Source organism: Centroberyx gerrardi, chromosome 14, assembly GCF_048128805.1.
Source record: "Centroberyx gerrardi isolate f3 chromosome 14, fCenGer3.hap1.cur.20231027, whole genome shotgun sequence".
Classification (NCBI taxonomy): Eukaryota; Metazoa; Chordata; class Actinopteri; order Beryciformes; family Berycidae; genus Centroberyx; species Centroberyx gerrardi.
The window spans coordinates 4,428,399-4,445,653 of NC_136010.1; the positions used below are offsets into that span (position 1 = coordinate 4,428,399).

The 17,255-nt window shown below is 43.5% G+C and overlaps 1 protein-coding gene across 1 annotated transcript in view; it reads right to left on the reverse strand.

Moving 5' to 3' along the window:
- Window positions 1-7,209: 7,209 nt before the first annotated feature.
- LOC139913341 (nucleolar protein 4-like) overlaps window positions 7,210-17,255 on the reverse strand; it is a 163,418-nt gene continuing 153,372 nt past the window's right edge. Inside the window, exons 9-13 of the mRNA XM_078288295.1 lie at window positions 16,450-16,641; window positions 15,460-15,648; window positions 9,591-9,710; window positions 8,095-8,326; window positions 7,210-7,460 (exon numbers count right to left, since the gene is read on the reverse strand). Coding sequence (XP_078144421.1) covers window positions 7,210-7,460; window positions 8,095-8,326; window positions 9,591-9,710; window positions 15,460-15,648; window positions 16,450-16,641 — 984 coding nt within the window. The remainder of the gene's footprint in view (window positions 7,461-8,094; window positions 8,327-9,590; window positions 9,711-15,459; window positions 15,649-16,449; window positions 16,642-17,255) is intronic.

Below are 17,255 nucleotides of genomic sequence, written 5' to 3' on the forward strand. Positions count from 1 at the left end.
TCGTCTCTCTAGCAGCAGATTCCACCGGGAAGGAATTTAAACCGCGCTGATCGATACAGGAACATCATGTTACGGCCATATGGGTCTCTGCGGTCTGAAAACACACTCTCATTTTCAGGAGGAAATAAGTAGTTTGAGACATTTCTTGTGTAATACATAAGGGACAAAACACACGGAGGAGTTATCGGACAGTAAAGGGCAACGCGTCGGCTTCGATCCTGTCTAACGTTGGATTTGACTTCCCCGCTCTACTTCTGTCAATTCTGACTCCTAAAAGCAGCAAAACACTCCTGGCAGGTCGCTGATGTTTTGCGTGCTGCCGGTCCGGTCCGGTCCGGGTCTGTTGTTGTTACAACTGAGTTGACATCCTTGTTTGGAATGTGCAGTATAGGCATACAGAGTAAGTTGTTGGAATATTGTACAAAATATCTTTTCAAAAAAGACCACTTTACTCGCACTACAAAATATATCTATAAAATAATAATATTAAGAAGAATCAGAACATTGATAATAATCATATAATAATACTAAAAAATAGAAATCAGATAGAAATGCGTTCGGCCGTTTGCCGGGCCGGTTGAGAAGTTAACAACAGGAGGAGTTTGGAGTAAGAACGCTCTGATTATGGCTAAAATACTCGTATTATTCTCCCAGCCTGTCCAACTGTATACAATAGCTGCACACAGACAGAAGGAATGGAAATCAAACAGTGAGCAAATTACACCTTTCCAAAGATTGTCATCTGCCTATTTTTTTCTTTTATACAGTTGTTGGTGTTTGTGACGCCGTTCTGCAGCGGTCTGGCTGTACGGTAAACCAACCGAAAACACTTGTAGAAAACCTTTAAAACGCCTTTCCTGGGGTTGACTGAGGCTGTCGCCATGCAGGAACCAATGAGATGCTCCCAAAAGTGCTAAGCCCCGCCCATCCGGAGAGCCAGATGGACTCGAGCGATCGTTCACAGCCGTGTAAAGGATTTGTGAATCCATGTGTATCATGAGCACACTCGATTATCACTTAAAATCCTCTGAATTCAGCGGATCAGATCAGCGTTTGCTGTATTTTTGCCAGAAATAAAACCTCTTTTGTTTTGTACTTTTGGGACGATCCTATTGGTTCCACTGTGCTAGGTAAGACTAATCATTCCCAGCAAAAGTCACTGGCTCCATTTCAGAAAGCAGTCTGTCCCAGTCTGTTGGTAGCTGACAGTACCAAGAATAAAACCCAGAGTTTTAAAGCAGAGGAGGAGGAGGAGGGAGGAGGAAGAGGGAGGAACTTGAGCAAGAGCCTCTTCACTTCTTAAACTTGTTGTTTTCTTGCCCCGGGAGCCGGGCTCTTTAAAACAAACTGCTGTCATGTGCAGAGCCAAATCAAACAGGTTCAAGACGCATTTTGGGTTCTGAGCTTCAGTTTAAGAAACGCTGACCAACAAAAATACAGTCATTCACTTCTGTAAGAGCTTCCTACAGTCACTCTGAACCGCCCCGTGTCCATATTACAAATGCTTCCCTTCTTTCTTTCCTTCTTTCTTTCTTCTTTCTGGTGTCGGGAGTGTGTTGTATTAAACGTTGCTGTTGCATAAAAATCTCACAACTCCAATTGTGGCATTATTCATTTCTTTTTCATCTGAAATTTGACGTCCTTTACGTGCCGAGTATTTTTCATTACCCCAGGGACACGTAAACCATTTCAGCCCATTGTATAATTTAGAAACTGTATGGCCGTCAGTCTGACAGTAAGACTGTTTCTCTCAGTTTCTTAAACACACGTTTTGGAGGTTTTCATTGCACAGCAGCGGAAAGGCTGTGGCAGCAGCAGCAGCAGCGATGCTCGACAAGTCAGTCACTTCTGAAGGAGGTAAAATAAACGAGTCGACTCCGGTCTGCCCAGTTCAGATTCAGTTCATCTGATTCAGGACGTTGGGATTGAAGTACTTCCTGGAATCAACTGAACTGAAACTGAATTTAAAAACCACACAGTCCTGGTTTGATCTGAGGGACCTGGGGTCTGGCACACACACACACACACACACACACACAAACAGAGAAAGCAGGTGAGAGAAAGATATGGTAGACAGCAAGATAAAATCTGATGCTGTCAGTTGTAAGGATCGACCGATGCAGGTTTTTAAAGGCCAACTATTTTTAGACTGAAGTTGCTGATCGCTGATACTTTTTTGCCAATGTTCAATATTTGATGTTTTTCATGTCAAAAGTATTCAGTGTTTCCCCCAGAATTGTGTCCTTGTCTGGGTGGAAAAGCCTCTGAAACAGCATTTAGACCATGATGGGACACTAAAACTCATAACCATTGAAACCCAGACTGATGAAACAACTTTAGGTTTACAAACTGTTTTTATGTAGCTGTGGTCAGGCACTAACCTTAACGGTGGACCACATGACCGGCTGATATACAATATGCAATAAAAGGCTGATATCGGCAAACCCATATAGCGGTCAACTCTAGTTGGAAGAGCAAACATCCAGCTGAGTGTGTGTGTGTGTGTGTGTGTGTGGACAGACTCCGGTCCCGCAGACAGACAGCCAGAGCCAGGAGTGGACCGACTAAACAGAAATTTCTTTCTTGCTTTCTGTGATCGATTGAGCATGCCTGGAAAAGCAGAACTGAACCGGGCAGACTGGACCAAAGGTTGGCAGTATTTGAGAGCACAGTGAGGATCGAGGAGGAGAACAGAGGGACGGGGTGTTGGTGTCATCCAGACCGTCTGACGTTCTCATGTTGCACTGAAAGCATCGCTCAGGAACAAGGACAATCTCTCCACCCAAAATTTAACTGAAATGTTAACAAGTACGCACAAAAAAATCAGGGGGCAATTTGAAGAAGATGGGAATTGATTGCACTCCAATGGGCATCACAAAATAAGCATTGCAATTTGAAATCATGGGATTTTCCTTTATCTTTGTTCTTCCTTTAACTTTTAGGAAAATAGAGCAGCATGCTGATCAAGTTAGTGAAATTTGGTGGAATTGTCCTTCATCAATTCCGTTTAACTATTATTTTAGCGAAGTAAATAAACACCAGTATCCCCCTTAAATATGAACAAATCAAACTAATGGCGTTAAAGAACGAGGTGGAAATTCTCATTCTCATCGTATCCCGACGTCTGACATCACAGTCCCCTCCTTCTCTCCTCCTCCTAGCTGAGGATGAGGAACCTCGAATTGGGTCATTTTTGCATATTTCTCTTGAGTTTGTGTCGTTCACTGATCAGAACACTTTGAACAGAGCTTCTCGCTTCCAGAAAAAGAGCAAAATAAAGAAAAAATCCTTCACAATTCTACATCTAATCAGTAATGTTCCATAAATTAAATCATTTACATTTACTTTTTTCAACATTTTTAAACAAATTTGAGCGGGATGTGGTGGTTTTGGACATTGCACATGTGTGTAAATCGATGCAGGTTGGATGGAGGTTTTGCGTTTGTGGGTACGAGGTGTGTGTCGATGTCTGCGTGTAGAGTGTGTATGTGATCTCCACTCCTCCTGAATGAAAGGCGTTCATACACACTCTGCTCTGCGGCCCGACAGCGCCGGTCATCCAGTGTGTATGACAGAGATTTTACCGTCCGACCGTCGCTGTCGGTGCAGAAACACACTGATCACCGACACAAACCGCCCAAAGACCGAGGAATGCTGTGATTATCAACTGCATTGCAAAAAAACCCCCACACCTCTCCCTCCGCTCTGTTCTCGGGACACGCGCCTCGCCTCAGCAGTGCAAGTTGGGGGGGGGGGGTCCCTCTTGGGAAAAACATACATACACACACAGACGCCCCCCTCCCTCCCCGAAACACACATGACTGTTGCTTCGCTGAGTGTGCAAAAAGGGAGCAAATTACAGTGACAAGACAGCTGAGCTGAGTAGAAACCACAGTAAGAACACAGTAGAGCGACAGTCCATCGCCTCCGGAGGAAAAGAAGTCGTCTTTTCAAAACATTTTTCCAGCCCCTCCCAGACTCTGACTGCAGGTGCACAGAGAGATGCACCAGAGCCGTGAATCTGAAAGAGCTGTGCTGCCTCAAAGGGATCAAGACGCTCTCTGACACAAGGTTTAACAAACTAATACCAACTGAATCGCTGGAGGATTTACTGTCACAACTCTTACAGAGAGAGGCTCTGGCTCGACTCTGAGCAGGACAGCAGGTCCACCAGAAGCTCAGAGGCTGTCGGGGGAAACTTACATCCAGTAAAGATGCTTTTCAAACTCGCACTAGCCAAGAAACAAAATGAAAACAACTTCTCTTGGTGTAATATAAACACGGCTGAAAGCAAACGCCAGCAAATTTAAGAATAGTGATTTGCTTTCACTTTAAAGTAACCTCCTGCAGGGATTTGGATCGCTTTGCAGGGAGCGCGAAATGGCCCAACTTAAAGCAACCAGGTAATCCATATCATACACTGCAGAATTGTGTTTCACCCCCAAAAAAGTGAGTACTTGTTGCCCCGTTCTGGAGCGCCGTGGTGAGGCTGCAGGACATCGCAAATACTCCCTCCCTACGCCCTCCAGAGGATGCAAACATTAAGAAAGAAACAAGGAAAGGAAGAAAGAAAGAGTCACCGTAAGAAAGAAAGAAAACAAAAAAAACAAAGAAGGAACACAGCCCTATGAAGCAAGAACAAAGAGATCAACCAACCGGACTGAGAGGAAGAGACAGATATCTGGAATGGACGATGGTTACGTGTGTTTGCTAAAAGAGTTAGATTGTTATTGTTAAAGTTCAAAGGTCTCTTGTTAAGAAGTCCGTCTCTGTGTTGTTTTTGCTTCGTTACTGTCGAGTTACGGCTGAGGTTGCGCTCGGTCGCTCGGTCGGCGGGGTTTTCACAGGGCTTTGTGGCTGGCTGACGCCCGGCGTTGTTGAGGTTTCAGGTCTATGGCAGAAGGTCCGGTTTTTTTTGTATAGCAGCAGCAACATGAAAGTTCATCATTATAATCGTAGTAGTAATAATAATAATAAGAATAACAATAGTAATGGCCATCTCAAAGAGTCTAACAGACAAAAACACAGTAAGACAGAGCAAGTCCCCCCCCCCCCCCCCCCCCCCCTTCCTCTGAAAACCTGGACTGGACAGGGAGGAGAGGAGGAAGAGGAGGAGGTTTAGGTCCACAAAAAAGAGGTGTAGGTCCAGTGGAGAGAGGAGGAGGAGGAGGAGGAGGAGGAGAGAGGGAATGGAGGGAGGGGGGAGAGAGAGAGAGGATTGTAGAGGACCCCATCCCAGAGAGAGAGAGAGAGAGAGAGAGAGAGAGAGAGAGAGAGAGAGAGAGAGAGGGAGGGGTGTTAAACAGAATGATGCTGAGGTTTTGTTGGCATTACAACTACACTTGTAAAAATTATAAGCGGGAGGTAAAATTGCCACCAGTTATCAACATTAACCCCCCCCCCCCCTTTAACAAATGCCCCCCCTCCCCCCTCATGCCCCCTCCCCTTTAAGGAGAAAGGAGAAAAGTCACCTCCCGCAGAAAGTCACTTCTGTCAGCCCCCCAGTCCTTCAACAACTGATTTCTCCTCAAGTCTTCAAGATGAACTGATTATATACAGCAGCACACAAACGAACCCGCACAAACGAAAAACAATAGTTTAAAGATTTCAGTGTTTGAAAACTCTCAAGTTTTACAACATCAGTCCTTGAAATGCTTTATCATTTTTGACATTACAGGTCTTTGCGCAGTGTTTTTCTTTTTCTTTTTTTTGTTTCAATAAAAACCTTGAAGACATCAGGTGGTACTAGAAGTAAACTGGCTTCTGGTGGGAATGTCACCATTCACTTGGAGAGTGTGTGCATGTGTGTGTGTGTGTGTGTATGTATATTTGAGTGTGTTTGTGTGTGTGTGTGCGTTTGAGGAACTGAAAATGGAATTGGCAGATCTGATCTGAGGTATTTCCTGGTGGTCAACATGGCGTCTTGGATGCATAAGTAGCAAGTTGCTCCCTGGGTAAAAGGAGGGGGGGGTGGGGGTGGGGGGAGGGGGGAGGGGGGGGTTCAGGGTGAGGTTTCGGGTGAGTCGTTCAGGTGAGGGAAAAGTGCTATAGGACACAGAGAGCTTATATACAAGCGAGCACAAAAAAAGTTATCTCTCCTCTTTTTTTTTTTTTTTAACCAAAACAACTCCATTTTCTCTTTTCTTTTCCAGTTTTCATCCTTAAGCCCCTCCCAGCTCAAAGTGGGACCAAGTGTCTTTTCCGTAGTTAGTGCTATCTTTTAAGATAAGTCAAACCGCTTTTCTTTTCAGTCACTTGGGAAGAGTAAAACAAAAACAAAAACGCTCACTGAACTCCCAAAAGAGAACAAATTAAATCTTCGATCAAAAGCACTCGTCATTTAACAAACAGCTTTAGTAGTACTAATTCAGGGAGTCATTACATTTTTTTTTTTTAATTGTTATGATAATAGGACGGCATTGGCCGGGGCACCCGTCAATCAAAACTCCCAGAGTTGGAGTTCCTGGGGGAAACTCAAAAATGTCCATTTCACTCTTCCACCCACAAGGGGGCGAAGTCTGTATTTTTTTTTTTTTCTTCTGAAACCACAGCAGCAGCAGATTCAACACCCTGCAGGCTTCTTCACTCCTCCTCTCCGCCTCCTTTTATCCCCACTAAGTCCTTGTTTCCTCCTCTCCTCCTCCCTCCTCCTCTCCTCCACACTCCTTGGCTCAGAGTGTAGCGCTGATTGTGAGGTGCTTCCAGAGCGGAGAGAGGAAGAGAAGAAGAGAATAAATGCCTCTTCAGAGTCCGAGTGCTCTTTCTTCTTTTTCCAATTCTCTCTCAAAATGTTTTCCTCCTCCTCCTATGGCGAAAATGATGGGTTGAGGTTGTGGGGGATTTTTGGGGGATTGTTGTTGTTTTTTTTTTGGGGGGGGGGGGTTTGATTGGTCGCCCTCGCTCTCTCCCAGTTTCCCACTTCCTCTCCGCGATGAGAAAAAGATAAGGAAAGACAAAAGTGACGGTTTCCAAAGAAAGAGCGGACGAGGAGAGCGACAAACGGACAAATCCCAGTTTAAGGAGGGGAGCAGAAACGGAGGGCGTCGTATTCAACGTCAGTAAGGAGAGACAGGAGGGAGAGACGGGGGGATGCGGACACAAAACAAACACAGGGGAAGTGTATATGTGTGTGTGTGTGTGTGTGTGTGTGTGTGTGTGTGTGAGAGTGTGTGTGTGTTCCCCCCCCCACACACATTTCCCCCCCCCAAATCAGTTCTGCTGCAGGATGAGGTTTTCCAACTCGTCCGCCGAGCGAAGCAGGAAGGCGGCCGACTCCCGGTAGCCGGCGATCAGCTGGCGCACGGCCGTGATCTCCGGTTGGCTGAGCTGGGTCGACGCCCCGCCCCCTCCGCCGCCGCCGCTGCCCCGCCCACCCAGGTTGTTGTTGGCGGAGGCGGAGGAGGAGGAGGAGTTATTGTTGTTGGTGGAGGCAAGAGATTTCATGCTGAGGTCTGTGGGGCCTGGCGATGGATGGAGGGATGACGGATGGATGGATGGATGGATGGAAGGATGAATGGAAGACGAAGGGAGAAAGAGGGAAAGAGGGATAGATGGAGAAAGGGAGGGAAGGAGGGATGAAGAAGAGGATGGATAGAGCGAAGTAGGGAGAGGAGATGAATGCATGGAGGGGAGGGAGGATACAGAAAGTGAAAGGATGGATGGAGAGATGGAGGGAAAAGAGAAGGAAAAGGGAAAAGGGGAGTAGGAAGGTAGGGAGAAGGAGGTATAGATGGAAAAAGTGAGGGAGAGAAGGACAGAAAGGTCAGTCGGTTCAAAATGACAGAATACAGACTCACACTCTATGTTTTAACATGTTCTCACCTAAAGCCTGTCCAGCCACTTCACACTCTCTCTCCTTTCACTCTCTCTCTCTTCCTGTTGCTCATTCTCCATCTCCTCCTCTTTCATCCCCCAATTACCCGCTCACACTGTTTCTCATCTCCTTCTCTCCTTTCTCTCATTTCCTTCCGCCCTTCCCTCCTAACCACCTGCTTCCTCTCTTTTATTCCCCGCTCACTACTTGTTTCCTCTCTCTCTCTCCCATAAAAACCTTTTCTCCCTATCTGTCTGCCGCCATTCTCCCGCTCTCCTCACCGTTGCTCTGAGAGGCAGCACCGGGCGTCAGGGAAACGGGGTGTTGCATGGCAGCGCCCAGGCCCGCGTATCCACGGTAACCGTAGCTGAGGCCGGCTCCGTTGATGTAGAGCTGGGCGTCCTGGGAGGAGAAGGCGGAGGCGGCCAGGGAGTAGGCAGAGTGGGCCAGGGACGCCGGCTCCCTCAGCCCCCCCCCACCGCTGGAGGGCTTGTCCAGGGAGATCTGATCATCCTGAGGGGGGGGGGGGGGGCAAGAAGTGACCCATTTCATTACATTTCAAAATGCAATGCTGAACTGAGAATGCATGCTAAATTCCAATTCAATTCCTGGAGTTGGAATTGAATTGGAATGACAGGAAACAGAATTGAATTCCATTAACTGTGATCTTTTCCAACATTTTTTTTTCCAAATGGATATGTATATAGCATGTTGGAGTGAAAGCCTTCATATGATCATAGATAGAGAAAGCAATAGATGACGTGAGAGGGAGGGAGAGAGAGAGCGAGAGAGAGAAAATTGCCTGACAACATCGAGGGAAAATGTAATACAGGGTAATGGTGGGGTGGAGAGAGACGGATGTGTGATAGACAGAGGTGTGAGAGAGCGAGAGAATAAATGGGATATGAAAATATAGAGAAAATGTCACAGTAGAGAGTACTGCAAGATGACAGACAGACAGAGAAAGGAGGGGGAGGCAGGAAGCAGACAGGAGCTTCAGTTCTACAAATATTTCTCAGAGGCAGAGCTGCTCTGGAGGCAGAAACAATCTGATTGGTTGAGTTAAACCTCAGTGAGCGGAGCCAAAGAACCAGTTTTTCAGAGCTAGCTTAAGTTAGTTAAGTGCCAAGCTTGAATGGCAAAGAAGGAACTCTGGTCAAAATATCAATACAAAATATAAATGGCAATGATTTATTTTCATTCATTAATGACCATGACATTCATGATGTTGAAGGTCAGCAGCTAGCTAACTAGCTTACCTAGATAGCTATAGGCTAGTATGGCTAGTTTGAACTTGAAGGTCAGCTAGCTAACTAGCTAACCTAGATAACTTAGTATGGATAGATTGTATTTTTTCAGTTAGTAGCAGAGAGCTAGGCTTCATAATATTAGCTTCCCCCTCTTACCAGTCTAACGTTACTTAGCCAGAAAATCTGTGGTTCTTTGGCTCCGCCCACTGAAGTTTAACTCAACCAATCAGATTATTTCTGCCTCCAGAGCAGCTCCGCCTGGATGCAGAAATGTTTGTAGAACTAAAACTCCAATCTGCAGGTAGGCAGCAGAGAGAGTGTGTTCAGTCCCATATTCCTGCTTTCTCTCTGATGTGCAGACGGTCGACGCTCAGCAGCTTTGATTCAATAACTGAATCTGCCAAGAACCATCTGACCAGCAACTTGCCCACACAGAGGGAGAGAGAGAGAGAGCAGCCTGGAAACCTTTTATTTACATATGAATCACTCTCACACACACGTTACTCTTACATATGAACTGCACACACACTTACGTGATAGGCTTCGAGGCGCATCCTCTTGGCGGCCTTGCGTGATTCGCTCTCGCAGGCGGCAGCCAGGATGTTCTCAGCCATGGCTGAGGTGAGGTGAGGCGGAGTGGGACGAGTCTGCAGAGGACAGGAACACAGACAGGATTCAATTCTGGCTCTACAGAGCTGGCGAGGGGGAGTGGGACAAGTCCCGTTACATTATAGGACTTATAGTATGTTGATTGATAGGTAGAGAGAAGTGATGGGACAGATATACCATCACACCAATATCCTCAGCTGATAATTGTCTAATATTGACAAATATCCACAGCTTGTGCGTGTAGAATAAGATAAATCTGTAAAGAAAATAATTGTGATGCTGGCTCACACAGAGAGAAAGATGTTTGTTCTTCGAGTGGAATTAAAAATAAATAGCTATCAACTCATAATCAGCTAAAAGGTTCAATGTATAGATTATAATTCCAGTTAAGATTTATTTGGTTGGTATGCCAAGTCTTGAGGTAAGGGAGTAAATTAAGGGTTCTTCTTTTTTCTTTAGTTTTTTTTTTCTTAATTGATGCCAAGTTTTCAGGCAGTATATGCTTTGGTAACAGCTGTATAAATCCATAGTACCTTTAACGACATCCTTTACTGTGATTATGGAGACTTTAGGTGATGCCCATCATATTCTGGATGCTCACTGTATCTCCTGCTTCACTGCAACGCCTTCTCTGATCCTGTTGCTATACTGAACACGACCGTGGCCTCACAGTGTAAAGTCCAGCTGCACCACAGGGGGGCAGCAGAGACATTCACATGACTGCTTCAGCATAATATTCAGCGAGAGGCAGATTCCACACAGCATCATGATGTAAAGCTCTAACAGAGCTACAGCGGTCGACATGGCTGAAGTTCCCATCATACACCTCTCCTGCATTAGTGCTACAGTCACAGTCGTGGTAACACTAACCCACCCTGCCTCTGTCCTGTGTTAGTACAGTTTACCATACTACTACTGTGGTAGAAGTCCGGTAGCAGCTGATAATGTAGTAAAATATCCCTCTAAATGGGCTGAAAATGAAACAAAACCTGTTAATGTAAGATATTAGATCAGATTATTACATTAACTGGCAATTATTACTTCATTTTTATTTTTCCATTATATTATAAATCAGTATTATTACATCATCAGTTAGAAATATCGTCGCTGTCGGGTGAAAACCTGCATCTGCAGAATGGCAACTTTTCAAGAACTAAGAAAAGTTTTAGACAAGTTGAGCTAAGAGAAGTTTTTAGCTTGATGACGATACAGTTTTAACAATATCCAACAGGATCTGAAAGGGTTTCATAAACTCAAGACGTTGAATTTTCTCAACCCACAGAGGAGCATGTCATCCATCAGAGAGAAAATCACAAGCACAAGTTACAAGGTTGTCACGTGGCAACAACGATATGTTACATCCCTTATGTAAAATAACTAATTAACACCAGTTAATGTAATAATGTGATGATATTACAATATCCAGCAATTTATTACATTATCACGTTTCATTTAATTTTAATTACATTTTAACAACGTATTACTGAGTCACTGTAACTTACAACTTGAGTCACAAATTTGATGATTTTGAACTTTATGCTTTGTATGCTCATCTGTATTACTTAGCATATCCTGCTGGTTACATGAGATGTTGTGTATCAGTACTTGGAAGCTGGAAAATGTTAGTTAGTTAGTTCTGTGGGCGTCTGTTCGGAAAAGTCAGTGCGGCAAATAAATATAATAATAATGTCCTGTAATCTTTATTAGTTCTTATATTGAGGGATTCAGCACCGAGTCACGTCGCTAAACTTAAATTGAGTAGAGTGTGTTGTTTCTATAGTTACAACCCATTTAGAGGGACATTTTATTACATTTTTACAACTTATTACCTGCAGTTATTATATTATCAGCTGCTACACTTCCCCATCCTGCATATACAGCACTACAGTGTCCATGGCATTTCAAGTAGAACTGAATAGACAAAGTGTAACACAAGAATTTCTCTGCCAGACCATTTTTTGTGACTCCTGAAAGCTCAAAATTCAACAAAAAAAAAGAGAGAGACTTTTGAACAATCCCTCTGGGGGTTTGAACTACAGTGCAGCACTACTGCAGAGAGCACAGAGCAGAGAAAAGGAAGACTTTAATAAGAACGACATCTGTACGGTCGTGACACAGCGGCACGTCAAAGCTGTGAGAAAGGTTAGTGTTTCCTTCAGCAGGGAGAGAGAGAGAGAGAGAGAGGGAGAGAGAGAAAGAAAGAGAGAGAGAGAGAGGGAGAGAGAGAGGCTTCAGAGGCCTTTGAGCTCCGCTGCTGCTCCGTCATTTAGTCTGTGTTCAAGTAGACTGCCCTAACACTGCTCTCTCTCTCTCTCTCACACACACACACACACACACACTATACTAAAACCTCAGCTAAACTCGTGCAGGTCTAAGATTGAAAAGCTGAGAAAGACTGTAGGTGGAGGAAGGTAGGTGAAAAGAAAGATTATTAAATGATTTTCAGCTTATAGGATACAGATTTACGGGTAGTTTTACATAAATATATCACACAATTTGGGCTAATTGATTGGCTGCTGATAAGAGACTAATAAGCAGTGATGTAAAACCCACCTAAATTCAGTTTACCCACCTCTTTGAGCAAATTTGTAGCATAAATAAAAATAACTAGCAATAACAGCAAATGTTTTTCTGAAAGTATAATAGATTCTTGTGTAGACCCAACTTTTTATTTACCACTACTGTACATCACTGCTAATAAACCCCCTGCGATGAAATAAGTAAGTAAGACTTTATTTATACGGCACCTTTTGAAACTAAGAGTTACAAAGTGCTTCACAAAAAGAGCCACAGCAATTTAAGCATAATAGGATAATCACAATGTAAAAGAGCGACAGCAATTTGTTAAAAGAAGATAAAAACAATAAAATCAAATGTAAGAACGTGGGTTTTAAGACACTGTTTAAAACCTGGGTTTGCAGCTCTAACAGTAGCGGGAAGATTATTCCAGAATACTATGATGATTGATGGATTTTACTTCATTCTTATGGATTAGGGTCAACATCATGCTGCAGTTTGTATTTAACAGATTCACAAACAATCAAGCATCGTAAAAAGAAACTATGCTGCCGTTGTGACCAGGCTTTACAGAAAAACTCAGATTTTCCTGAAGCACATCTCAAGTCTTTCAAAATCATCTCAGCAAAGGAAATTGCAGAAATAGAAGTCATTTTGCTCTAAAAAACCCTAACCCTGCTCTCATACCTACTTATATGTATGCACACACACCACACACACGCACACACACACACACACACACACACAAGTTCTGGCCACACATCTTGAAACCGTGATGTGTTTGTTCTCTCTTGTTTTCTATCTGCATTTATGTCCTTTGTTTCTCTCTGAAGCGCCCTGTGAGAAATTTGCTTAAAGTTCCCAAGAGTGTGTTTTTTTACTGTGATGCATCAAACTACCATAATCACAGTAGAGAACACTCTTAAGGGTATTACAGCTTTTATACTTCACTTACCGATGCATGTGTACTGACTGGAAAGTTCTGTGCAAAGTGGTGCACATGCATAAGAATAAAAACAAGGAGAAAACAAGAAAGACTGTCAACTCGCTCTCTGCTTCCACAAGCTGACAGAACAACAAATAAAGCATGGCTAGCTAGCTGTGCATGATGGGAATTATCAGCACTGTTTGAACACATCATTGATCAGTTAGATTGCTTGGGTCAGCATAAACGCATAAAGTTTTTATGCACTTGAGTGTATGCACTTTCCCATTCTGTTATGGGATACTGAAGGAGGTTTTTTGTTTTTGTTTTATGCTTCCTGCGATTGATGTCTTGTCTTTTTTGTGTATTATGTTCTGTGATGCACTCCAACTCTTAATGTGACAATAAAGTACTGAACTACTCCTACTCCTATACAAAGTCAATGAAATGAATGTGGATGACGGAGGGCTATAAGGAGGAACAGGACAATGGAAAAAATACTGTTTGATCCTGACTGTTCAAGTTCAAGCTCTATTCGTCATATGCACAGGTACAAGTACACAGTACAATGAAATTCTTTGTTGCTGTGCTCCAGCTCAAAGTAAAAGTATAAATAGTATATACATAGGTAAGGTAGGAAAAGCACAATAATAATAAAATGATCTAAGATGTTTAAAATGATCTAAAATGTAAAAAAAAGGGTGATTTTAAAGAGCAAGAATATGATAGATTAAAGTGCCGTGTAGTGCAATGGAATATCATTTATGCTCAGTTATACAGCCAAGACATCTGATTGGTCAAAAATGTGTTCCAACTGTGCTGATGAAATTCCCACATTAAGAATGGAATTGGTTGCTATGCCAAAGTCTGGAGGTAACCAGGTAACCAGAGAGCTAGTTATCGATCTTTCTTCCTTTTTTCTGTGACTCTGATTTATGTACGCTACTTTGAAGAAAGCTTTTCAGACAGCGCACGTGTGTTAGTAACGGCTGTGTAACAGCAACAATACTCCATAAGGCTGCAACAAGAATCTGTACCTTATGAACTGTAGCACCATCATTCCCATAATCACAGTGAAGACAGAAAGCCCTTTCAGGTTTTACTGCTACAGTGTCTGTACTGAGGATGGAGAACAACATGGCTGTCAAGCCTAAAAGCCTCTGAGTGCGAGTACCAGATGATTTCTGTCAAAGGTCTCAACTTACGATGACGAGTCTTTTAAGCGGCTCGACACTCAGACTGAATTGAGCCAATTTCTCCATGCTGTCCCTAATGCTGCGTTCACATCACACCAAAGTGGGAGAACAGGACGACGCCTCGTTGCTACAACTTGGATGTTGTTTAACTTGTTGGAACGCCCACATCCAAAATCCTTTTTATTTATGAACTTAAAACCAACTGTAAACAAACTGCAGTAGATATCTCTTGCTTTTTGGCCACTACAGTTGATTGTGTTGGTGTGAATCAAAGATAATTTAGATTTTTATTCCCTTGGACTGCCAACATGAGTGGATTAGCTACCATGTTTGCCAGCTGTGTTGACACACTTCATGATGCCAAGCATGAGATATGTGAGCATACAAATACACAAAAACATCCCCACATATCCTAGTTGTAATTATCACTAGGAGTCCGATGTGAAAGCTTTTTCCCACTCGGCAGCATTCCCAGTATTTAAGGTAAATCCAACACGATGTGAACGATGTCTCACTGCTTATAGCAGCATCGCTCTAGATGTAGACAGAGAGTGTGTTTACATGCACACCAACACGCCACTGTTGTCTGGGATAATAAAACATCCCCAGCTTGAATGAGTGTGTGTAGACGTCCAATAACTTGGATAAACTCTAATCCCACTTATGAGAAACATAAACAAGATATCTGGGAAACAGTGATACCAGGAGTCTTAGTCCTGTTTATGTTGGATTCTGTCTGTTTAAGCTCAGTTTCAGTTTGTTATTGAGATCTGAAGATACAAATCAACAGATTGTCAGTAAAACTACTAGGAATATGAATTATAACCACAATCATAAGTTATTATAGTTACAATACAACTAGTGCTGCTGCTGCTACTGGTATTAATACTACCACTAGTGCTACTATTACTACTGCTATTAATACTACTACTGCTATTACTACTGCTACTGCTATTAATACTACTACTACTACTACTACTGCTACAGCTATTACTACCACTACTGCTACAACTAGTATTGCTACTACTACTGCTACTACTACTACTACTACTGCTTCAACTACTACTACTACTACTACTACTGCTACTACTACTACTATTATTACTGCGTCAACTACTACTCCTAGTAACAATAACATCCAGCAGGTACCTCCATGCCGTTCTTCTTCATGCGTCGGCAGGATTTGAGGTAGGTGCGGATGCGCTTGCGGGCGCGCTCCTGGAACTCTGGGAACTGTCTGCTGCAGGACTCGATGATGGCCTGGATCTTCTCCTTCGGCTGCTTGGAGATCGGCACCATCCGATCCAGGTTCTCATCCACAAACAGACGCACAAACATCTGGAGGGAAACCATACAGCTGGTCAGTGTGTGTGTGTGTGTGTGTGTGTGTGTGTGTGCGTGCACTTGGAGATGGGTGCAATCTGGTCTCATCCACAGACACACACACCTCTGAAGGAAAGGACAAGACCATAGTGTGTGTGTCTAAAGTACATTTTTTGCTTCAATTGCGTCAATTTTATTAGGTCTTATTGTTTTATTTGCTTGTTTTATTTCAATATCTTGTATTTGTTTTTATGTTTTATTTTCTTTTATTCTATATAAAGTGCTTTGTGCATTTGTTTTGAAAGTACAAATAAAGTTTATTATTATTGTTATCATTACTATTTTATATGTATATACGTGTGTGTGTGTGTGTGTGTGTGTGTGTGTTTCCATATGTCTGTTGAGGGTTTTTGGTCTCTTGGGATTGTCTCCTCTTTTGTCAGTGTGCATGTATGTATGTATGTGTGTGTGGACCCACATGTATGTTAAAGACCTTGACTCTCTGGGTTGCCTTCTAATGTGTGTGTGTGTGTGTGTGTGTGTGTGTGTGTGTGTGAGTGTGGTGTCTCAGCAAAAAGGTATGTCCTAGTAAGAGATGATAAGAGATGCGCATATTGATGAGAAACTTGAATAAGATTCTATTCACTGAATGTCATGGAGTCTCCGTGACTAAATGATATATTAACAGAGCTTTTATTTTCTTAAGTGTAAGACAGGAAGGGCCGACAGGAAGTCAGACGAGGGGAGACACAGGATTTGGTCCAGAGTGGAAGGTCTTCACCAACACACCGTCTCTGGCCGCGTCGACACACTTACGTTGAAGGCCTTTAGTCTCTCGGGGTCGACGCCCTCCGTGTCGTTGATCTTGTCGCTGTCGTCGTGGTCGTCATGGTCGTCGTCGTCGTCGTCGGGGCCGACCTGGTTGCCCTGGCGACCCGTGGTCAGGTCCTCAGCACACAACTCCATCTTCACGCTGTCGTAGCTGCCACCCGAACTGTACTGGGGGGACTACATACACACACACACACACACACACACACACACACGTGCACAAACAAACATGTTAGTATTACTATAATTGCAAGGACCTTCACTGACTACATTAATTCTGTTACACCTAACCTTAAAATAGCCCATTAAAGAAGTGGTAGATTTTACTCTTTCTATCCTTGTGAGGATATTTGGTCCTCAATAGTGTAGAAATACAAGAACACACACACACACACACACACACACAGGCAGACATATAAATGAACAGAAAATGGGGAAACACACAGGCACATAAAGACACACAAATGGGTGAATGCACAGATACACACACAGAGATGGACATGTTACAAGGACATATACACAGACAAAAGGACAGAACAAAACACACACACACAGCAAAAGAAAGAGGAAACGAGAGAAATGACTGTTAGGGAGTGAAAGAGGAGAGGGAATGGAGAGAGAGAACAGGCGGAGACAAAGCGAACGTATGGAGAGCCAAAAGATTGACAAAAGGCCTGGCAAGGCTGGAAGCACAATGGAGCATCACACACAAAACCCTGGCAGACTGTGTGTGTGTGTGTGTGTGTGTGTGTGTGTGTGTGTGTGAGGTGTGTGTGAGAGAGAGAGAGAGA